This window comes from Salvelinus fontinalis, chromosome 12 (genome assembly GCF_029448725.1).
Source record: "Salvelinus fontinalis isolate EN_2023a chromosome 12, ASM2944872v1, whole genome shotgun sequence".
Taxonomy (NCBI): domain Eukaryota; kingdom Metazoa; phylum Chordata; class Actinopteri; order Salmoniformes; family Salmonidae; genus Salvelinus; species Salvelinus fontinalis.
The window spans coordinates 29,472,625-29,497,894 of record NC_074676.1 but is presented as its reverse complement, the minus strand read 5'-3'; the positions used below and the strand labels follow the sequence as shown (position 1 = coordinate 29,497,894).

At 45.2% G+C, this 25,270-nt stretch overlaps 1 protein-coding gene and 1 pseudogene across 2 annotated transcripts; both read right to left on the bottom strand.

Annotated features, from left to right (window-relative positions):
* Positions 1-11,974, bottom strand: part of LOC129866536 (alanine--tRNA ligase, cytoplasmic-like) — a 17,558-nt pseudogene extending 5,584 nt beyond the window's left edge.
* Positions 11,738-25,270, bottom strand: LOC129867123 (protein-glutamine gamma-glutamyltransferase 2-like). Of its 2 annotated transcripts, XM_055940317.1 has the most exons (14): positions 24,916-25,270; positions 23,682-23,852; positions 23,287-23,517; positions 22,290-22,408; positions 21,547-21,675; positions 21,278-21,455; positions 20,356-20,409; positions 20,011-20,149; positions 19,803-19,906; positions 19,412-19,654; positions 18,943-19,209; positions 18,516-18,676; positions 18,202-18,338; positions 11,738-12,192 (listed from the first exon to the last, which is right to left on the bottom strand). In XM_055940317.1, the coding sequence occupies exons 1-14, from the start codon at positions 24,929-24,931 to the stop codon at positions 12,045-12,047; spliced, it is 2,097 nt and encodes a 698-aa protein (XP_055796292.1). In that variant the 5' UTR covers positions 24,932-25,270; the 3' UTR covers positions 11,738-12,044. The 2 variants fall into 2 exon arrangements, with proteins under 2 accessions (XP_055796292.1, XP_055796293.1); XM_055940318.1 differs by lacking the exon at positions 20,356-20,409 and having other exon boundaries at positions 24,916-25,268.

Sequence of the window (25,270 nt, the reverse complement as noted above, 5' to 3'; positions counted from 1 at the left end):
ATAGTTAATTATAATAAACACACAGAAATACAAGCCTTTGGTCATTAATATGGTAAAATCCGGAAACTATCATTTAGAAAACAAAACGTTTATTCTTTCAGTGAAATACAGAACTGTTCCGTATTTTATCGAACGCGTGGCAACCCTAAGTCTAATTATTGATGCACATTGCATCACCTTCAATGTTATGTCATAATTATGTAAAATTCTGGAAAATTAATTACGGTCTTTGTTAGGAAGAAATGAGCTTCACACAGTTTGCAACGAGCCAGGTGGCCCAAACTGCTGCATATACCCTGACTCTGCTTGCACTGAATGCAAGAGAAGTGACACAATTTCCCTAGTTAATATTGCCTGCTAACATTAATTTCTTTTAACTACATATGCAGGTTAAAAAAATATATACTTGTGTATTGATTTTAAGAAAGGCATGGATGTTTATGGTTAGATATATTTGTGCAACGATTGTTCTTTATTGGCGAATGCGCTTTTGTTAAATCATCACCTGTTTTGCGAAGTTGAAGTAGGCTGTGATTCGATGATAAATTAACAGGCACCGCATTGATTATATGCAACGCAGAACAAGCTAGTTAACCTCTTAATATCATCAACCATGTGTAGTTATAACTAGTGATTATGTGAAGATTGATTGTTTTTTATAAGATAAGTTTAATGCTAGCTAGCAACTACCGTGATCCATGCAGCCACAAGGTCCTTTTGATGCTGCACTCGTGTAACAGGTGGTCAGCCTGCCACAGTCTCCTTGTGGATTGCAATGTAATTGGTCATAATCGGCACCCAAAAAGGCCGATTACCTATTGTTATAAAAACTTGAAATCGGCCCTAATTAATCGGCCAAGCCGATTAATCGGTCGACCTCTACCTGAGAGACTTATCAACCAACACATAGTGTTACTAACCACATTAACAAGAGTAGAAATGGGTCAGGATATTTGTATCATTCAGGTAGATTTGGATACCTAATAGCCCTATTAGTTCTGACCAGAACTTCCTACTCTTGAAACTCACTCACCCAAGGTCCAGCCAGATCTGTTTACACTAGAGATCCGGCTCCAGCCCAGCTTCTTCGTGACACCTGAAGTAGGTGACATACAGGCACTCGATGGGAATCCCAAACTCCTTAGTCAGCAACTCCAGGGCCATGGTACAGGCAAGGTGCTGCAGGGAGAGGAGTCAGCAGGAAAGGAAATGAGAGAAAGCAATTAATCTTTCTAACACGCATCCACATTTACATATTGTTAATCGTTGACACACATCAACACCTTCCATCTTGAGAGACTTGTTAAATGTTGCTGAATCATAACAGGTCAGATGACAACACTATCTAACAGGCGGTTGGTTGGTCTGCTTGATTTACCTTAAAGTAGTCTCCAAAGGACCAGGAGCCCAAGAAGGTGTGGTGGTACACGTTCTTGCCCAAATCATCCAGGTCATTGTGCTTGCCCCCAGCGCAGATGCACTTCTGTGTGTTAGCTCCATGCTTGAGTCTGGCCATGGGGTGGGACGGGTCAATGGTGTTCAGGAAAACAGGTTTGAAATGGGAGGGGTTGGTGTGGGGACAGAGAGGGTAGATAAGAAAGATGGAGCGATAACCATTGGGATGAGTACAAGTTGGACTTTCTTCAAATAGTCTAATAACAGTACAACTGAAAAAAGCTTTGAATATGGAAAAAACTGATATCAGGAGAGTGGAACTGGTATCTAGCTACTAGAACACATCTGCTTCAGGACAAGACACTCCCAGAGTGAATAATTCCACTTTGCTAAGACATAGTCACTAAGGTGAGAGGTCGTGATTAGCCAATGGGGCCACACTAACTATGGACCTACAGAAGGGAGGGAGGGGGTAGGGATAGTTGGATGGGCGGTGATATTATTTTAGCGTACCTGGTTCATGCCAGCATTGGTGAAGAGTAGTGTGAGGTCGTCCAAAGGTATGGTGGCGGACGAGTGGACATACTGGTGGTCATAAAGACGGAAGAAGTCAATGAACTTCTCACGGATCTGAGCATTTTGTTGATATCGTTCATTATGGTAAGTAGCCTATACTAGAGAAATATTACATTTCATATCAAATTAGTTTGCTAATATGGGTGGTTGTTAATGGGGCAATTACCTTCACCACTGACTGTTCAAGTTTTACAGCTGGCTAGGCAGCTATAAATTCATTGAACTCCCTTTGATATTATAAACTTTAATGCAAACCATACAGTTTACATACACTTAGGTTGGAGTCATTAAAACTTGTTTTTCAACCACTCCACAAATGTATTGTTAACAAACTATAATTTTGCCAAGTCGGTTAGGACATCTACTTTGTGCATGACACAAGTAATTTTTCCAACAATTGTTTACAGACAGATTATTTCACATAGAATTCACTGTATCACAATTTCAGTGGGCCAGAAGTTTACATACACTAAGTTGCCTTTAAACAGCTTGGAAAATTCCAGAAAATTATGTCATGGCTTTAGAAGCTTCTGATAGTCTAATTGACATCATTTGAGTCAATTGGAGGTGTACCTGTGGATGTATTTCAAGGCCTACCTTCAAACTCAGTGCCTCTTTGCTTGACATCATGGGAAAATCAAAAGAAATCAGCCAAGACCTCAGAAAAAAAATGGTAGACCTCCACAAGTCTGGTTCATCCTTGGGAGCAATTTCCAAATGCCTGAAGGTACCACGTTCATCTGTACAAACAATAAAACGCAAGTATAAACACCATGGGACCACGCAGTCATCATACCGCTCAGGAAGGTCTGTCTCCTAGAGATGAACGTACTTTGGTGCGAAAATTACAAATCAATCCCAGAACAACAGCAAAGGACCTTGTGAAGATGCTGGAGGAAAGATGCTGGAGGAAACGAGTCGACATAACCTGAAAGGTTGCTCAGCCAGGAAAAAAACACTGCTCAAAAGCCGCCATAAAAAAGCCAGACTACGGTTTGCAACTGCACATGGGGACAAAGATCGTACTTTTTTGGAGAGTTCTGATGAAACAAAAATAGAACTGTTTGGCCATAATGACCATCGTTATGTTTGGAGGAAAAACGGGGAGGCTTGCAAACTGAAGAACACCATCCCAACCGTGACGCACGGGGGTGGCAGCATCATGTTGTGGGGGTGCATCATGTTGTGGTGCACTTCACAAAATAGATGGCATCATGAGGCAGGAAAATGATGTGGATATATTGAAGCAACATTTCAAGACATCAGTCAGGAAGTTAAAGCTTGGTCGCAAATGGGTCTTCCAATTGGACAATGACCCCAAGCATACTTCCAAAGTTGTGGCAAAATGGCTTAAGGACAACACAGTCAAGGTATTGGAGTGGCCATCACAAAGCCCTGGCCTCAATCCCATTGAAAATTTGTGGGCAGAACTGAAAAAGTGTGTCCGAGTAAGGAGGCCTACAAACCTGACTCAGTTACACCAGCTGTCAGGAGGAACGGGCCAAAGTTTACCCAACTTATTGTGGGAAGCTTGTGAAAGGCTACACGAAAAATTTGACCCAAGTTAAGCAATTTAAAGGCAATGCTACCAAATACTAATTGAGTGTATGTAAACTTCTGACCCACTGGGAACGTGATGAAAGAAATAAAAGCTGAAATAAATCATTCTCTCTACTATTATTCTGACATTTCACATTCTTAAAATAAATTGGTGATCCTAACTGACCTAAAACAGGACATTTTTACTCGGATTAAATGTCAGGAATTGTGAAAAACTGAGTTTAAATGTATTTGGCTAAGGTGTATGTAAACTTCCGTCTTCAACTGTAGGTATGCACGTCAGCTTTGACATCGGTTTTGCACATCGGCGTTGGGGATGGGGGCGCTGTTTAGACTATTTATGCTAATGTGGCTAATTTTTTAAACGGCTTCCCACAAAATCCTTGATCGTACAATATGCATATTATTATTATTATTGGATAGAAAACAGTCTATAGTTTCTATAGGAGTTGAAATTTTGTCTCTAAGTGGAACAGAGCCCATTCTACAGCAATTTCCCTGACATGGAGTCAGATTTGAGAAATGTTGGCCACTTTTCTGAAGTCAGTTAAAAGGGCACTGTCGTTGCTATGACTATACGGACACTTCTTACGTCTTCCCCTGGATGCCTTTACGTGATGACGATTCCAACGGGGTCGATTGCTCGTTCACAGGCCCTACAAATGAATAAAACCTTTAGATAGCAAGTCTTTTCTTGCTGCGTAACGCGCGTGGAAGACACCGACCGTCTCCTGTTCCAAGCGTTAGTTTAGCCTGTTATATTTCTCCGGTCATCTTTTCACTCGTTATAGGAGTTACAAACATCATAAAGTAGTTAATTTAAAGCGTTTTATAGCAATTTATATCCGTTTAGTGCGATTTTGGGACATTTATTTTTGCAACGATGTGAAAAGTTGGGCACGCTTTTCAGTTCATCCCGAACGTAGTTGACATTTCCACATGGCAAGAGGACAGCTTTCCACCAAAAGACGATTTCTCCCAAGAAAGGATCCTTTGCCCAAGATACTGATGGAAGAACAGCTCAAGGTAGGACATTTTTATTATGATAAATCGTGTTTCTGTCGAAACATTTTAGTGGCTTAGGACGCCATGTTTTTTGACGTAGCTTCGCTTGGCGCAAACTGTATTGAAAAGTAAGGATAAATTAAAAAATGTAATAACGCAATTGTATTAAGAATTAAATTGTCTATCAATCCCTGTCCACCCTATATTTTTTAGTCACGTTTATGAGTATTTATGTATAAGAGTAGATCACTGTCTAAGTGGCGCAAGGACAAATTCTGACCAGCTGAGTTACATTTCACATTGTCTAACCATGATTTTGGTGGCTAAATATAAACATTTTCAATCAAACTGTATATGCATGTTGTAATGTGATGTTACAGGAGTGTCATCGGAAGAATTCTGAGAAGGTTAGTGAAAAAATTAATATCTTTTGGCGATGTTGACTTTTATCGCTCACTTTGGCTAGAATCAATGCTGGGCTGCTAATTGCTATGTGCTAAGCTAATATAACGATTTATTGTGTTTTCGCTGTAAGACACTTAGAAAATCTGAAATATTGTCTGTATTCACAGGATCTGTGTCTTTCGATTCGTGTATGCTGTGTATTTTTACGAAATGTTTGATGATTAGTAGTTAGGTAAACACGTTGCTCATTGTAATTATTCTAGTCCATTTGTGATGGTGGGTGCAATTGTAAACTATGCCATCTACCTGAAATATGCACTTTTTTCTAACAAAACCTATCCCATACCATAAATATGTTATCAGACTGTCATCTAATGAGTTTTTTTGTTGGTTAGGGGCTATAAATATCTTAGTTTAGCCGAATTGGTGATGGCTACTGGTGTTGGTGGACAAATAAAAGATGGTGGATTATGCTAATGTGTTTTTAGGTAATAGATGTACATCTTTACATATTGTGTCTTCCCTGTAAAACATTTTAAAAATCGGAAATGTTGACTGGATTCACAAGATCTGTGTCTTTCATTAGCTGTATTGGACTTTAATGTGTGAAAGTTAAATATTTTAAAAATATATTTTTTTTGAATTTCGCGGCACTGGTTTTTCAGTGGGGGGGGGGGGGTGTGCCGCTAGCGCCACGCTGATCCTAGACAGGTTAAACTAGACATCGGGCTGATGCCAATATTGGCATTTATAGCTAATATCGTCCGATTCCGATATGTTCACCGATATATCGTGCATCCCTAAATATTAGATTTTTTTAGTGTTGCACCATTATTTTTACATAAAAGCTATATACAATTTCAGTATCATGTCTTAAGAGTGATGAACAGTGCCATCACCGTGGCCTCCGCAATGGATAAGTCGACTGAGACAGGTGTAAATCTTGTGCACCATGAAAAAAAGAAAAAATAATTGTGACTGTTCAAAAGAGACCAGGCCGGGATTTGAGAAGTCAATGAGAGAAGTGAAAAACTCTTCCTTAGTTGTTCAATTTCTCTAAAACTAAAGGCACAACCTAGATTCGAGCCAATATCTTAAGCAGTTGAAAAATGTTATTACTCCAACCACGTGAGTGACGAACGTATTAATTTTCGTCAAAAACAACCTTGTATCAAAGGAGTTCCTTGGATTTGAGGACATGCGCAGTTTGGCGCTAGATGACCGTTCGACCAGATGATGCGTTCTACGCATAGTTGCGGTGAAGAGGTCAATTGAACTCGACCAAAAGAATGGAATTGCCATGGAAACACGTGGGGGAAAGAGCTGTGGGGGGGAAAGATCCTGAGTCTCCTCATTGCCCCCCAGCAAAATTAGACGACATTTAGGCTATTGTTTGTATGTGTATTTCACACTATGTTGAGGTAAAAATCAGAGTATAATGATTGTATGGGGATGTCAACCCTAACACATGTTCTTGTCATCGTTACCAATCAACTGAATTACAGTTAAAAACGAATTTGATTACAGCCACCGATTTCGGTATGCTAGCTGTGCTAACCAGCTTATGTGAACGGGAGTTAGCATTTAGCAGTCACTTCTTCTTAACATGTGTAACGGCTGTCTAATGCCTCCTCCTAGGATGAGGAGGAGGAGTAAGGGTCGGACCAAAACGCAACGTTGTATGCAGACATAATGGAATATTTATTTAAACAAGACGAAACCTCTTACACAAACTACAAAACAACAAATGACGTAGACAGACCTGAACTTGAGCACTTACATAAAGACACGAAGAACGCACGAACAGGAAAGAGCAGCCAAACGAACGAGCAAACGAAACAGTCCCGTGTGGTGCAACAGACACAGACACAGGAACAATCACCCACAAACAAACAGTGAGAACAGCCTACCTTAATATGGTTCTCAATCAGAGGAAACGTCAAACACCTGCCTCTAATTGAGAACCATATCAGGCAACACATTCAACCCAACATAGAAACACATAACATAGACTACCCACCCAGCTCACGTCCTGACCAACTAAACAAAGTAAAACAAAGGCAAATAAGGTCAGGAACGTGACAACATGAATAGAGACAGCTTCTACATTGAGACCCCCCCCCCCCCCCCCCCCCCCCCATGATGCGGACTCCGGCTGCAAAACTGAACCTCAAGGGGAGGGTCTGGGTGGGCATCTGTCCACGGTGGCGGCTCCGGCGCAGGACGAGGATACCACTCCACCATTGTCTTTGTCCCCCTCCTTAGCGTCCTTTGAGTGGCGATCCTCGCCCCCGACCCTGGTCTAGGAACCTTAACACAGGTCCCCCCTAGATAACTCAGGACATAGAGGTAGCTCAGGACAGAGAGGTAGCTTTTTATTTTATTTATTTTATTTTACCGTTATTTTACCAGGTAAGTTGACTGAGAACACGTTCTCATTTGCAGCAACGACCTGGGGAATAGTTACAGGGGAGAGGAGGGGGATGAATGAGCCAACTGTAAACTGGGGATTATTAGGTGACCATGATGGTTTGAGGGCCAGATTGGGAATTTAGCCAGGACACCGGGGTTAACAACCCTACTCTTACGATAAGTGCCATGGGATCTTTAATGACCTCAGAGAGTCAGGACACCCGTTTAACGTCCCATCCGAAAGACGGCACCCTACACAGGGCAGTGTCCCCAATCACTGCCCTGGGGCATTGGGATGTTTTTTAGACCAGAGGAAAGAGTGCCTCCTACTGGCCCTCCAACACCACTTCCAGCAGCATCTGGTCTCCCATCCAGGGACCGACCAGGACCAACCCTGCTTAGCTTCAGAAGCAAGCCAGCAGTGGTATGCAGGGTGGTATGCTGCTGGGAGAGGGGCAACTCTGGACTACTGGCAGCTCCGGGCTGAGGGGCAGCTCCGGGCTGAGGGACAGCTCCGGGCTGAAGGCCAGCTCCGAACTGAGGGACAGCACCGGACTGGCTGGCGGATCCTGGCTGGCTGGCTCTGGCGGATCCTGGCTGGCTGGCTCTGGCGGATCCTGGCTGGCTGGCTCTGGCTGCTCATGGCTGGCTGGCTCTGGCGGATCCTGGCTGGCTGGCTCTGGTGGATCCTGGCTGGCTGGCGGCTCTGGGGGCTCATGGCTGGCTGGCGGCTCTGGCTGCTCATGGCTGGCTGGCGGCTCTGGCTGCTCATGGCTGGCTGGCGGCTCTGGCTGCTCATGGCTGGCTGGCGGCTCTGCCTGCTCATGGCTGGCTGGCGGCTCTGGCTGCTCATGGCTGGCTGGCGGCTCTGGCTGCTCATGGCTGGCTGGCGGCTCTGGTAGCTCCTGACTGGCTGGCGGCTCTGGCAGCTCCTGACTGGCTGGCGGCTCTGGCAGCTCCTGACTGGCTGGCGGCCCTGGCAGCTCCTGACTGGCTGGCGGCCCTGGCAGCTCCTGACTGGCTGGCGGCTCTGGCAGCTCCTGACTGGCTGGCGGCTCTGGCAGCTCCTGACTGACGGACGGCTCTAATGGCTCGGGACAGACGGGCGGCTCTGAAGGCTCGTGGCAGACGGATGGCTCTGATGGTGCTGGGCAGACGGATGGCTCAGATGGCGCTGGGCAGACGGATGGCTCAGATGGCGCTGGGCAGACGGATGGCTCAGATGGCGCTGGGCAGACGGATGGCTCAGATGGCGCTGGGCAGACGGATGGCTCAGATGGCGCTGGGCAGATGGATGGCTCAGACGGCGCTGGGCAGACGGATGACTCTGACCGGCTGAGGCGCACAGTAGGCCTGGTACGTGGTGTCGGAACTGGTGGTACCGGACTGAGGGCACGCACCTCAGGGCGAGTGCGGGGAGAAGGAACAGTGCGTACAGGGCTCTGGAGACGCACATTAGGCCTAGTGCGTGGTGCCGGAACTGGTGGTACCGGGCTGGGGACACGCATCTCAGGGCTAGTGTGGGGAGCAGCAACAGGACGCACAGGACTCTGGAGACGCACAGGAGGCTTGGTGCGTGGTGTAGGCACTGGTGGTAATGGGCAAGAGACACACACCATAGGGCTAGTGCGTGGAGGAGGAACAGGACTCTGGAGACGCACATTAGGCCTAGTGCGTGGTGCCGGAACTGGTGGTACCGGGCTGGGGACACGTATCCCCATTAACTCCTTCACTGTCTCTGCGTCACTCACCTCCAATTCCGCCCTCACCGGCTCCTTACGGTAAGCAGGGGGAGTTGGCTCAGGTCTGACTCCTGACTCTGCCACCCCCCCCCCCCCCCCCCCCAAGAAATTTTTGGGGCTGCCTCTCGGGCCTCCAGCCAATCTGTCGTGCGATCGCCTCATAATAGCGCCCCTCCGCCTTCGCTGCCTCCAGCTCTTCTTTGGGGCGGCGATATTCCCCTGGCTCTGCCCAGGGTCCTTTTCCGTCTAATTCGTCCTCCCATGTCCATTTCTCCAAATAGTTCAGCCTCTCCTGCTGCTGCTGCTGCTTGGTCCGGGTTTGGTGGGTGATTCTGTAACGGCTGTCTCCTCATCCGAGGAGGAGTAAGGGTCGGACCAAAACGCAACGTTGTATGCAGACATAATGGAATATTTATTTAAACAAGACGAAACACGAAAACTCTTACACAAACTACAAAACAACAAACGACATAGACAGACCTGTACTTGAGCACTTACATAAAGACACGAAGAACGCACAAACAGGAAAGAGCAGCCAAACGAACGAGCAAACGAAACAGTCTCGTGTGGTGCAACAGACACAGACACAGGAACAATCACCCACAAACAAACAGTGAGAACAGCCTACCTTAATATGGTTCTCAATCAGAGGAAACGTCAAACACCTGCCTCTAATTGAGAACCATATCAGGCAACACATTCAACCCAACATACCCAACATAGAAACACATAACCCACCCAGCTCACGTCCTGACGAACTAAACAAAGTAAAACAAAGGCAAATAAGGTCAGGAACGTGACAACATGAATAGAGACAGCTTCTACATGTTATGCAACGAAAACAGCCAAACATATCCAAATCGGACATTTTGTTACGTAACAGCTTTATTCTAAAATCGATTAAATAAAATGTTTTCCTCATCAATCTACACACAATAACCCATCATGACAAAGCGAAAACAGTTTTGTTTTTGTTGCATTTTTTTTTTAACTAAAACAAATACCTTATTAACATAAGTATTCAGACCCTTTGCTATGAGACTCAAATGAGCTCAGGTGCATCCTGTTTCCATTGATCATCCTTGAGATGTTCTACAACTTGATTGGAGTCCACCTGTGGTAAATTTAATAGATTGGACATGATTTGGAAAGGCACACACCGGTCTATATAAGGTCCCACTGTTGACAGTGTATGTCAGAGCAAAAACCAAGACATGAGATCGAAGGAATTGTCCATAGAGCTCCGAGACAGTATTGTGTCGAGGCCCAGACCTGGGGAAGGGTACCAAAAACCATTTCTGCAGCATTGAAGGTTCTTCCATTCTTAAAATGGAAGAAGTTTGGAACCACCAAGACTCTTCCTAGAGCTGGCCGCCCGACCAAACTGAGCAATCGGGGAAGAAGGGACTCTTTCAGGTCACTGTGAAAGAGCTCCAGAGTTCCGCGGTGGAGATGTTAGGACCTTCCTGAAGGATAACCATCTCTGCAGCACTTCCCCAATCAGGCCTTTATGGTAGAGTGACCAGATAGAAGCCACTCCTCAATAAAAGGCACTCCTCAGTAAAAGGCACATGACAGACTGCTTGTAGTTTGCCAAAAGGCACCTAAAGGACTCTTAGACCATGAGAAAGAAGGTTCTCAGGCCTGATGAAACCAAGATTGAACTCTTTGGCCTGAATGCCAAGTGTCACGCCTGGAGGAAACCTGGCACCATCCCTACGGTGAAGCATGGTGGTTGCAGCAATATGCTGTGGGGATGTTTTTCAGCGTCAGGAAAATTAATCGGGATCGAGGGAAAGATGAACCGAGCAAAGTACAGAGAGATCTTTGATGAAAACCTGCTCCAGAGCATTCAGGACCTCAGACTGGAGTGAAGGTTCACCTTCCAACAGGACAACAACCCTAAGCACACTGCCAAGACAACGCAGGAGTGGCTTCAGTTCAAGTCTCTGAATGTCCTTGAGTGGCCCAGTCAGAGCCCAGACTTGAACCCAATCAAACATCTCTGGAGAGACCTGAAAATACCTGTGCAGCGATGCTCTCCATCCAACCCGACAGAGCTTGAGAGGATCTGCAGAGAAGAATAGGAGAAACTCCCCAAATACAGCTGTGCCAAGCCTGTTTACATCATAACCAAGAAGACTCGAGGCTGTAATCGCTGGATAAAGAGCTTTAACAAAGTACTGAGTAAAGGGTCTGAATACTTATGTAAATGTAATATTTCCATTTTTAATTTTTAATGAATTTGCAAACATTTCTACAAACCTGCTTTTGCTTTGGTATTTTGGGATATTGTGTGTAGATTGATGAGGGGGAAAAAACAATCGAATCAATTTTAGAATAAAGCTGTAACGTAACTAAACGTGCAAAATGTCACGGGTGTCTGAATACTTTCCAAATATAATTCATTATGTTTAGCTGAGTGGAAAATGTAGGCTTTGATGAAGGTAATTACTTAATTAATTAGTGCTGGGTATGTTCTGATGGGAGGGGCTTCCCCTACAAAAGGAGCCTCTCTTTCAGTTCAAGGGGGGAACCATTTTGGTTTGTTTTTAAGCTGTCTCCATAATGCATACTTAGGATGGCAGTACTGTTGTTTTTCTTCCGGATTCACTATATAAATAAACACCCTTGCACAGAAGTACTTTTGCCATCTTTTTATTTGATAGAGGTTAGGTTTTTCAGTTTAGCCTTCTGGCCTACTCTACGTGACAAAGGGTATGGTTACATTAGTCTCACAAATAGATTTAGTCTCCGGACTCTAGCAATACTTTTGGATTCAGAGACCCATCTTTCTTTGCCAAGGCTTGTAAATCCCTTCATAAGATCATCAAGAACAATAGAAAAAAACAACACATGATTTTGCAACTCACTTTCATTTTGCATTTACAGGGTAATTGTTTTTATATAGAAATATACATGATATGATATACATTGTTAATTGACAGTTCACTTGTTTCTCACAATCAAAGTGGCAATGCCTTTAACATCCCTTATTCTGTCTGCATCAAAGTCGACCATCAGTTTTCTCAGGCCTGCTCGGGTGGGCTTGAAGGACAACTTGACCTTGACCTCTTGACCTGGTCCAATGTCATCTCTGTAGGAGAAAAGAGATTGTTTCACTACAAGCACACATTGTTCTTTCAATTCAGTCTTGCTCTGTTCCACTAACGGTTAAAATACTAACGGAGGTCTCCTGCTGTATTCAACGAGACCATGTCAAACATGTCACGCTATACTGAACAAAAATATAAACGCAACATGGAAAGTGTTGGTCTCATGTTTCATGAGCTGAAATAAAAGATCCCAGCATTTTTCCATATGCACAAAAAGCTTATTTCTCTCAAATTCTGGGCACTCATTTGTTTACATACCTGTTAGTGAACATTTTGCCTTTGTCAAGATAATCTACATGACAGGTGTTGAATATCAAAGACATGATTAAACAGCAGGATCATTGGACAGGTGTGCCTTGTGCTGTGGACAATAAAAGGCACTAAAATGTGCAGTTTTGTAACACAACACAATGCCACAGATGCCTCAAGTTTTGAGGGAGGGTGCAGTTGGCATGCTGACTGCAGGAATGTCCACCAGAGCTGTTGCCAGAGAATTGAATGTTCATTTCTTTACCATAAACTGCTTCCGTCTTTTTAGAGAATTTGGCAGTACTTCCAACCGGCCTCACAACCGCAGACCACATGTAACCACGCCAGCCCAGGACCTCCACATCCAGCTCCTTCACCTGTGTGATCGACTGAGACCAGCCACCTGGACAGCTGATGAAACTGAGGAGTGTTTCTGTCTGTAATAAAGCACTTTTGTGGGTAAAAAACTCATTCTGATTAGCTGGGCCTGGTTTCCCAGTGGGTGGGCCTGGCTCCCAAGTGGGTGGGCCTCTGTCCTCCCAAGCCACCCATGGCTGTGCCCCTGCCTAGTCATGTGAAGTCCAGCGATTAGGGCCTAATTTATTTATTTCATTTGACTGATTTGTTTAAATGAACTGTAACAGTAAAATCGTTTAAATTGTTGCATGTTGCGTTTATATTTTTGTTCAGTGTATTTTAACACATCTTGCATGGAAGCCAAAAACCAGCTCATTCAGAAACATTGTCTGGTAATAGAAACTTTTTTGTAGCCATATATTTCTGGGAAAGGCCACACAAATTGTTTAACATTCAGGTCTGCTGGAATTTTAAACTCGATTAGCTGCCAGAAATGACAGTTGTGGCTATGTCCTGCTTAGGCTTGGGTGATATACTGTACCTTTTATACTGTATGCCGGGGTATTTCAAAATACAGATGGTATGATTTCAATACTCCCCTGAAAAAGTGTTTATTGGGTTGGGGGAAACTGCTTATAAATTAAGTATGACTATAAGAAATTAAGATGTGTCAAATAAATGAATCATCTCAGGACTCCAGCTATGCATTTTGTTTGCTAACTGGCTAGCTATGTGGCTAGAAGTCAAAATCAAGCTTCTTGTTTACAGCAGAGACATTCAATCCCCTCCTGGATCAAGATCCCTGCTGCCTAAATTTGTATTTTTTTTGTGTTCTTTTAAATACCGCCCCTTGTGTGCATGCACATTCGGAAATACCACGGATGGAACAATGAGCCAGATATTTCACCGGATGCATAAATGTGAAGCATCCGGTTGATGTTTCCACTCATTACCAAATATGATGATGAGAGGAAGCCCAGTGGCCGGCAGTGGGAGAAGATGGATCGAGATGGATTTTTGCCGACATTCTGCACATTTTCTCATTTATAAAACATTTGATCTCCATACAGTTTTCTGTTTCCAAAACTAAAATCTGTAACAAACCGAGTGGACTGCATTTTGTAGACTTTACCCTTTGCCAAAGTTTTAAAAATTGCAGTGTTTAGAAGGAGTGCAAGGGCGAATTGAGTATTTCACACGCACATTTCACAGAGTTGATATTCTCTAACAGAAATATGCAAATAAATGCTAGAACACACCAATAGGATTTCACTAGCTCATGCTTGGCTCTGCCCACCTTGCTTGTTTGGCCCACTATGATTAAGTTCTGGTCTATCTTGGGTTATTTATAAAAATCTTTGGTAATACCATATACCCCAGTATGGTACAGAAACAATATGACTGCCCAACCCTAGTGCTGCTATGAAAATGTGGATTTTTTTTTTCACACTTGAGATACATGAGCTGACCAAAAAATTAAGTAGGCTAGGTCCATCCAGGAAGTGTGATGTTTTGTCAAAGAATGTTAAATTCACCCAGACGGCCAGCAGAGAAATTATCCTGTGTTTAGGCTGAGGGCATATGTTTACACTGGCATCTCTTTTTAGAGGTTATGTGTGTGGTAACATTTGGCCTGTGGTCCTGGAGAGCCACGCGGGCCGGTATAATCATCTTTGGCCTGGGATGAGGAGGATATGTCAGGCTCTCTCTTTGTCTTTTTAAGGGAGGTGGAGCGAGAGAAAAGCAGATCTTGTTATTTTTACTCATGCAATGCGGTCAGACTATGTCCTTTGCTGAGGAATTTACAGTGGCAGCCAAGAGCTCTCTGAGAGCTCTCTGAGAGCTCTTCCGGCGCCGACAGAGATGGCCGCCTCTCTTCGCGTTCCTAGGAAACTATGCAGTATTTTGTTTTTTTACGTGTTATTTCTTACATTGGTACCCCAGGTAATCTTAGGTTTCATTACATACAGTCGGGAGGAACTACTGAATATAAGAGCAACGTCAACTCACTATCATTACGACCAGGAATATGACTCTCCTGAAGCGGATCCTGTGTTTTGCCTTCCACCCAGTACAATGGATCTGATCCCAGCCGGCGACCCTAAACAACGACACCGTAAAAGGGGCAAACGAAGCGGTCTTCTGGTCAGGCTTCGGAGACGGGCACATCGCGCTCCACTCCCTAGCATACTACTCGCCAATGTCCAGTCTCTTGACAAGAAGGTTGATGAAATCCGAGCAAGGGTAGCATTCCAGAGAGACATCAGAGACTGTAACGTTCTTTGCTTCATGGAAACATGGCTCACTCGAGAGACGCTAACGGAGTCGGTGCAGCCAGCTGGTTTCTTCACGCATCGCGCCGACAGAAACAAACGTCTTTCTGGTAAGAAGAGGGGCGAGGGGGTATGCCTTATGATTAACGTGACATGGTGTGATCATAACAACATACAGGAACTCAAGTCATTCTGTTCACCTGACTTAGAATTCCTCACAATCAAATGTCGACCGCATTATCTACCAAGGGTATTCTCTTTGATTATAATCACAGCCGTATATATTCCCCCCCAAGCAGACACATCGATGGCCCTGAACGAACTTTATCTGAATCTATGTAAACTTGAAACCACACACCCTGAGGCTGCATTCATCGTAGCTGGGGATTTTAACAAGGCTAATCTGAAAACAAAACTCCCTAAATTCTATCAGCATATCGATTGTGCTACCAGGGCTGGTAAAACCCTGGATCATTGTTATTCTAACTTCCGCGATGCATATAAGGCCCTCCGCCGCCCTCCTTTCAAGAAAAGCTGACCACGACTCCATATTGTTGCTTCCAGGCTACAAACAGAAACTAATACAAGAAGCTCCAGCGCTCAGGTCTGTTCAACGCTGGTCCGACCAATCTGATTCCACGCTTCAAGACTGCTTCGATCACGTGGATTGGGATATGTTCCGCATTGCGTTCAACAACAACATTGACAAATACGCTGATTCGGTGAGCGAGTTCATTAGAAAGTGCATCGGTGACATAATACCCACAGCAACGGTTAAAACATTCCCAAACCAGAAACCGTGGATTGATGGCAGCATTCGCGTGAAACTGAAAGCGCAAACCACTGCTTTCAACCAGGGCAAGGTGACCGGAAACATGACCGAATACAAACAGTGTAGCTATTCCCTCCGCAAGGCAATCAAAGAAGATAAGTCCCAGTATAGAGACAAAGTAGAGTCGCAATTCAACAGCTGACACAAGAGGTATGTGGCAGGGTCTACAGTCAATCACGGATTACAAAAAGAAAACCAGCCCCGTCGCGGACCAGGATGTCTTGCTCCCAGACAGACTAAATAACTTTTTTGCTCGCTTTGAGGACAATACAGTGCCACTGACACGGCCCGCTACCAAAACCTGCGGGCTCTCCTTCACTGCAGCCGAGGTGAGTAAAACATTTAAACGTGTTAACCCTCGCAAGGCTGCAGGCCCAGACGGCATTCCCAGCCGCGTCCTCAGAGCATGCGCAGACCAGCTGGCTGGTGTGTTTACGGACATATTCAATCAATCCTTATCCCAGTCTGCTGTTCCCACATGCTTCAAGAGGGCCACCATTGTTCCTGTTCCCAAGAAAGTTAAGGTAACTGAGCTAAACGACTACCGCCCCGTAGCACTCACTTCCGTCATCATTAAGTGCTTTGAGAGACTAGTCAAGGACCATATCACCTCCACCCTACCTGACAACCTAGACCCACTCCAATTTGCTTACCGACCCAATAGGTCCACAGACAACGCAATCGCAACCACACTGCACACTGCCCTAACCCATCTGGACAAGAGGAATACCTATGTGAGAATGCTGTTCATTGACTATAGCTCAGCATTTAACACCATAGTACCCTCCAAACTCGTCATCAAGCTCGAGACCCTGGGTCTCGACCCCGCCCAGTGCAACTGGGTACTGGGCTTCCTGACGGGCCGCCCCCAGGTGGTGAGGGTAGGTAACAACATCTCCACCCCGCTGATCCTCAACACTGGGGCCCCACAAGGGTGCGTTCTGAGCCCTCTCCTGTACTCCCTGTTCACCCACGACTGCGTGGCCATGCACGCCTCCAACTCAATCATCAAGTTTGCGGACGACACTACAGTGGTAGGCTTGATTACCAACAACGACGAGACGGCCTACAGGGAGGAGGTGAGGGCCCTCGGAGTGTGGTGTCAGGAAAATAACCTCACACTCAACGTCAACAAAACAAAGGTGATGATTGTGGACTTCAGGAAACAGCAGAGTGAGCACCCCCCTATCCACATCGACGGGACAGTAGTGGAGAGGGTAGTAAGTTTTAAGTTCCTCGGTGTACACATCACGGACAAACTGAATTGGTCCACCCACACAGACAGCGTTGTGAAGAAGGCGCAGCAGCGCCTCTTCAACCTCAGGAGGCTGAAGAAATTCGGCTTGTCACCAAAAGCACTCACAAACTTCTACAGATGCACAATCGAGAGCATCCTGTCGGGCTGTATCACCGCCTGGTACGGCAACTGCTCCGCCCACAACCGTAAGGCTCTCCAGTGGGTAGTGAGGTCTGCACAACGCATCACCGGGGGCAAACTACCTGCCCTCCAGAACACCTACATCACCCGATGTCACAGGAAGGCCATAAAGATCATCAAGGACAACAACCACCCGAGCCACTGCCTGTTCACCGCGCTATCATCCAGAAGGCGAGGTCAGTACAGGTGCATCAAAGCAGGGACCGAGAGACTGAAAAACAGCTTCTATCTCAAGGCCATCAGACTGTTAAACAGCCACCACTAACATTTAGTGGCCGCTGCCAACATACTGACTCAACTCCAGCCACTTTAATAATGGGAATTGATGGAAATGTATGTAAAAATGTATCACTAGCCACTTTAAACAATGCCACTTAATATAATGTTTACATACCCTACATTACTCATCTCATATGTATATGTATATACTGTACTCTATACCATCTACTGCATCTTGCCTATGCCGTTCTGTACCATCACTCATTCATATATCTTTATGTACATAATCTTTATCCCTTTACACTTGTATGTATAAGGTAGTAGTTGTGGAATTGTTAGGTGAGATTACTCGTTGGTTATTACTACATTGTCGGAACTAGAAGCACAAGCATTTCGCTACACTCGCATTAACATCTGCTAACCAGGTGTATGTGACAAATAAAATTTGATTTGATTTGAGATGCTATCCCTCTCTAAATCTTCAGCTGCTGCACAGGGTGCGAGATCTTAAAGAGCCCTGGGTTTTAAACAGTTTCAGGTCTACATACATTCTCTCATTGCTGAAAAAGCATATACAAATTCAATGAAGATTGGATCTCCTCTCTCACATAGAGATACTTACGGTGCTTGGATCTCCTGCGCTGCTGTCAGACCTGCCCCCTCCACAGTAAACACGCCCCCTCTGAGGGTAATAGGCAGTGGATTGGTGAAGCTGATGTGGGCAATCAATTTCCGAGATACAACTGCATCTCCCACCACCTGGAGAAAGAACATGGACAGTGCAGGCATCATCAGAAATTATAATTTCAGTAACAAACAACCTTATATCAATATACTATAAGCCACTGTTTGCACTTGAACATATCCATTCTCATGACCAGTAGTACTCAATTTATTCATTGCTTCACCAGAGCCATTTCCAGTTCCAGATAGTACCTTGACATGGAGCTGAGGCATGCTCAGTTGGATGTTGACCTCTTGTAAGATGACTTCGGGCTGGCCGCTGACCTGGAGTAGTGCTGTGACCCTGATCAGGTTATGCTCAGACACACATGCCCCGTAGTGATCGTACCGTAGCCGCAGCACTTCCTTATGAGCTGTGAGAATAATAGGGATGAGAGGAGAAAGTGTGTTATTGTATTGTTTCACACTTTTTCCATGGTATAGTTTAGCACTGTTTACTTGGTTCCTAAACATACAAGAACACCAGGGGTCAGACTGACCCAGTGCCACTAAAAAATAAATCAAACACAGGGTCACATTAGTTCAAAGTTTTCAGTCATGATTCTTGATTCCTCTCGCCTATTGCACAATGATAAACTTCACTAAAAAGTTTGATTGTGTGATGGCAGTTGAGGCCCACCTTTCTGGGCTGGCACGGTCAGGCTGGCAGTCTTCCTATGGCACTCCCCCCGGTGGAGGCTGTTGTAGGTGACAGCGTTGGACGTCACAGTCAGCTGCGCTGGGGTGTCCTCTCCACCGACGTTGTGCACCTCCACTATCACATCAAAGTCTGTCCCCAGGATGGCCTGGGCGTGTTTGATCTTCAGCTCCAGCTGCCCTGGTGCTCCATTCGGCTGCGTTACCCGCCGTCCTGCCTTCTCATACACCTCACGCTCTTTCACTGAACCTGGTAGAAAGGAAGGAGGTTGTCATACTGTTAAATTAACGGTGTGTTCGTGTGGTATGTGTCCAAAGTGACACACTTCCCTTGGGGGTATTTGTAGTGTGTAACAGTCTACTGTACTCTTTAGGTTCTCTTCCCATCTGTGCTAGTATTTGTGCAGGTGTGAACATTTCAGTATGTTTGTTTAAAGGAAGGAAGTGAATACCTTCGGGGTATTTGTAATGTTTAGTGATGTCCTCTCTGTAGTCTCCGTACACACTCTTGGTGCTGATGTTTTGGCCAACTGTATTCTGGTTGAGGGAAACTTGTGAGCGTTGGCCATCTGGGTAGACTATCCAGGTGACCAGGTCTGCGTTCACCTCAGAGAACACGAAGGCTGCATCATACTTCATCCCCACATCACCATCCCTCACTGCCTTCACTGGACAGGGCCCACAACAGTACACCCCTGAGAAGGAGGAGATAGGGATGAGGGCAAGAAAAACAATTTTACAGAAAAAACATGTATGAAACGTAACTTCCTGTAGTAGCCCAACCATAAAAAATAGATTTTAGAGGGGCTTAGTAAACCAAGGCTGGTCATGAATATGAAGTACCATCACTCCTCTCCTGTGGGGTGGGATCCAGAGCCTGCCACCCATCATAGCCTTTAGGAAGATCCTCCCTGTCCATCCAGGACTCCACCCAGCAATGGTAGTTCCTACACACACCCACACATACAGTGCTGATTCTGCATAATTCTAAGCTGATATCTAGAAATGAAAGCAACATGAAAACTATAGAAGTGTAGGTTGTGAGCCTTACCAGATCATATCCTTCCTGCCTTCAGACACACTCTCCAGCTGCTCATCATACAGATAGTCCACATTCAGGTTGCCATCGGTGTCATGGGCAGAAGAGTAGTTTGTAACTGGGCGAGTGGGTATGCCCAGACAGCGAAGAACTGTGTGATGGGTGAGAGAAAGGAACCAATCAGCAAACAGCATATAGTCTGTTTATAGCTTAATATACTGTAGCTGAATGAAATATTTGATAGTGCAAATATAGAACCAGAGAGTGTTAGGAAATTAGCTGAGAGAGAGCCGAAGAGAGAGAGCCATCTTGTGTCAGTGTGTTGTCTCCTATGTTTTTATTTTATTTTTATTTCACCTTTATTTAACCAGGTAGGCCAGTTGAGAACAAGTTCTGATTTACAACTGCGACCTGGCCAAGATAAAGCATAGCATTGCGACACAAACAACAACACAGAGTTACACATGGAATAAACAAACGTACAGTCAATAAAACAATTTAGCAATTAAACACTGGAGTGATAGATGTGCAGAAGATGAATGTGGAAGTAGAGATACTGGGGTGCAAAGGAGAAGAAAAAAAATAATAATAATAATATGGGGATGAGGTAGTTGGATGGGCTATTTACAGATGGGCTATGTACAGGTGCAGTGATCTGTGAGCTGCTCTGACAGCTGATGCTTAAAGTTAGTGAGGGAGTTATGAGTCTCCAGCTTCAGTGATTTTTGCAATTCGTTCCAGTCATTGGCAGCAGAGAACTGGAAGGAATGGCGGCCAAAGGGGGAATAGGCTTTGGGGGTGACCAGTGAAATATACCGCTGGAGCGCGTGCTACGGGTGGGTGCTGCCATGGTGACCAGTGAGCTGAGATAAGGTGGGGCTTTACCTAGCAAAGATTTATAGATGACCTGGAGCCAGTGGGTTTGGCGACGAATATGAAGCGAGGGCCAGCCAGCGAGAGCATACAGGTCGCAATGGTGGGTAGTATATGGGGCTTTGGTGACAAAACGGATGGCACTGTGATAGACTGCATCCAATTTGCTGAGTAGAGTTTTGAAGGCTATTTTATAAATGACATCGCTGAAGTCAAGGATCGGTAGGATAGTCAGTTTTACGAGGGTATGTTTGGCAGCATGTGTGAAGGATCCTTTGTTGCAAAATAGGAAGCCGATTCTAGATTTAATTTTGGATTGGAGATGCTTAATGTGAGTCTGGAAGGAGAGTTTACAGTCTAACCAGACACCTAGGTATTTGTAATTGTCCACATATGTGTCTCTCACCTGTACAGGCTACGCCTGAGAACACCCAGCACTGTCCGTAGCGCACCCTCTGTGCCCCGGCCTCACTCCAGCGCCTGAGGATGGGCACACTGCCAGTCCAACGTGTGGGCGGCACACCGTCATCGTACTTCCCGTCCCAACGGCCAGACACCACGCCACGGTCATCATTAGCATTCACCTGCACAGGTGTAGAGTAGGTAGGTTAATTACTGTGAGATTATAACTATTCCCAATGTGTAGAAATAATGAAGTTGAAGGGTGAACCTTACCATGGCAGTAATTGTCCTGCTCACGTACACTGGGTCTGCTCGGTTGGCTGTGTCCATCTCTGGGTTTGTCAGTGCAGCAGGTGAATTGTCCAGGATTTCAAAACAGATGTCCACCACATCTTGTTCAAACTATGAACAATGACATGAGGGATTATACGTAAAAATATTATGAGAATGCATTAAGTGAGCTCATGATGAGGTAGATACAAATCTCAAACTAGTGTTAAAAAATACATACATAGAATTGTTGATTGTGACTGTGACTCTATGTACTTTCTCCTCACTAGATGGAGACAATAAACCATGCAGGTTGTTTGTCTGTCTCTTTCTCAATTTCTATGTGACTATGTCTCTGTCTCTCTCAGATGAGACAAACCCACGTTTGAGTGGTTGGCATTTTCACACATCCAGTGTAAAAATGTCTTACATCCACCAAAGACATTTCGTCTGCCAGCTGGTGCATGGTGTCTCCAAACGACACCAAGCTGTGACAATTCACACAGGCCACCATCAAGCCTTCAGACTTGACAGAAACCACTGGCTGCCAACACCCACCCACATGCCCTGTTGTTAATCTTTCTGTTTGGAACGCCTCAGCTAGAACTGTGATTCAGGCTGCACATCACTGAGATCTGGTTCTCATTGGATCGATGGGTTGATAATGGGATCAACAGGTTTGGGTTCTCTATTCTGTCTCAGCTGTGTTGGCTGTATGTCCTTCAGAAGTGCTGTTTGTTTGCTACCTGTCCAAAGTTCCAGGGTAGTGAGGAAATCTGGTCCCAGGAACCCTGGTAAAGGAGGCCATTTTCATTCAGGATGTACTCCTCTAGCAGCTCCTCACCAGGGAGGTACACAGAGTCAGCTGGGAGGGAGAACAACAAAGACCCAGAGAAGAGAGAGGCATTCTTATTGTAGTGATATCACACAACTAACAACTTTCATATAAGATATCTGATCCACTAATTTCATATTTTCTATATGTTGTTATAATTTAATGTTCGGCTCAAATGTATTTTTTATTTATTTAATTAAATTGTATCCCCTTTCCTCCCCAATTTTTCGTGGTATCCAATCGCTAGTAATTACTATCTTGTCTCATCGCTACAACTCCCGTACGGGCTCGGGAGAGACGAAGGTCGAAAGCCATGCGTCCTCCGAGGCACAACCCAACCAAGCCGCACTGCTTCTTTAACACAGCGCGCCTCCAACCCGGAAGCCAGCCGCACCAATGTGTCGGAGGAAACACCGTGCACCTGGCCCCCTTGGCTAGCGCGCACTGCGCCCAGCCCGCCACAGGAGTCGCTGGAGCGCGATGAGACAAGGAAATCCCTACCGGCCAAACCCTCCCTAACCCGGACGACGCTAGCCCAATTGTGCGTCGCCCCACGGACCTCCCGGTCGCGGCCGGCTGCGACAGAGCCTGGGGGCGAACCCAGAGACTCTGGTGGCGCAGTTAGCACTGCGATGCAGTGCCCTAGACCACTGCGCCACCCGGGAGGCCTGCTCAAATGTATTTCAAAGTAATCACGGACACGGACACAAATACACAACTGAAGACAGTATCTTCCCTGACTCTGACCTTCTGAGAGTGGCACCCCCCTGAGCCCTCCACCTTACCAAAAGAGCAAATAAAACAGGACAGGGTGCAGTGCCACAACACTGAGCACTTTCAATATCTTTACTGATTCAACTAGTGTGTGTGTGTGCATGTGCACGCAGCGCATGCATGTGTCAGCTCACCTTTGCACCAGGGGTTGAAGAGCAGGTAGAACAACTCTGGTGTTGTCTTCTCCAGGATGTGTCCATCAGGGGAGAGGAGCAGCACTGTCACGCTGTAGATTCCCACAGGGGCGTCTGCTGGGCTGTGGATCGTCAGCAGCACCTCACTCTGAGCCCCCTGCTGGCGGAACCACCACTTGCCACTGCCAGCACGGGCTTCCAACACCTTCACAACCACCTCACCCTCCTTACCTAAACACACAAACAAAACCACATATATACTGTCAGTCAAAGCTGTTTTACCAGACCATTTTATTTTTTATCTGTCAATCATAACTAACTCCTCCTCCCACTGTGCAGTAGTATCCACTCTATTGCTGACTTAAGCTTATGGTCCTTGTCCTTGAGTTGCTTACCTAGATGCAAGATCATGGCTAGTTTGTGTTTAGGGGGCAGGGTTGTGAAGCACTGCAAGGCAAGGGAGAAGGGCTGCCCCCTACGAACCAGCAGCCTTTCCACGTCCATCTCCTCTGTACGATGGGCATGGCTGTTCACCTGGCAAAGCAGGTCCATCCCCATGAATACACCTGGAACACAATGAAAGAAAAAGCATAGGGTTCAGTCACTTCTAATAAAAACATATTCTACTGTATTGTTACAAATAATGAGTTCAAGAGGATGTCTTAGGGGGTAACCAGACCACACCTGTACTATTACTCTTGTAAATATTCATATTTCTAGAGAGATCTCTAGTTTAGTCATATCAATCACAATGGTCCCATGTTGTACAGGTCAAACCACAGAAAGGTCAGACAAGTCATCTATTTGAACCTGACTATCAGTGTGAGTCATAAAGTCAAGGACCCCACTTCATATTTATAGAAGCTACTGTAGGTAGACAACTCCACTCAAGCATGTGGCACTGTGTGAAAACATTAACATTGCTGTTTTGATATTAAAGGGTTATGACAATGATTGTCAGAAATGTGTGTTAATACTATATTTTAACAGTAGCGCGGGAGAAAGCTTTTTTTAAAGAACAGAGGTGAATAACAAAGTTTGATGCTTTTTGCAGATGTTTTTTATAAACCATCAATAAATAAGTAAGTATAGACCTGGTTTGCCAGGTCAGATTGGCACAAAAGAGACCAATCTAAGCCATCAAACTGAAGTCATCCTTCACCCATTCCTGAGGTTAGACACACTTGTGTGCCATATACTATGATCACACACAGAGACAGAGACAGACAGAGACACACACAGAGACAGAGACACAGACAGAGACAGACACACAGACAGACACACAGACAGCGACAGACCAACTTATATTTTTTGACAAGGAGAAACACAGATATACTGTATATTCTGTTTAAATTTAGAAATGTACACATTCGAGAATAAACTTTGTCAGATAACACCTCTGCTCCATCCTCATATTTGTATGATTAGCGCATGTGAGCCTGTTTTTCTCATGCTCTCCTATCATGCATTGCTTAAATTAGAATGAGTGACCTTAACACACTGCTGTGAATTCATCCGGCAGCACATTTTTTACAGATATAGAAATTGCTTGTAATATTTGTCTCCTCTACTTCGGAGGGCACTACCAATGGTTTTTAAAAATATGTGAAATAATGGTAAATCCCTTACCGTTTTGGTCAGTCATTCTCCACTCTTTTTGGTGAATAACTCCTCTGTGAATCTTCTCTTCTCTGCCGTGTAACCTCCTTTTATGATAAGTTTGACTCCTCTTTTGTCTTTTCACACAGTCCTGAAGGTGTATGCATCACTTTTCTACCCGTCTCCACCAGGACCCAGTATTTATACTGGAGAGGAATGGCCCTGTCCTAGTGCTCTAACACACATGTTCACCCATACACACCTCCCGTTCACTGTTCTCCCTGACCTCTGACATCACTCTGTGGAGATCCAGAACAGAGGTGTATCCACAATCTGTGCGTGCGTGTGTCTACGTGCGTGATTGGATGCGTGCCCATGCGTGTGT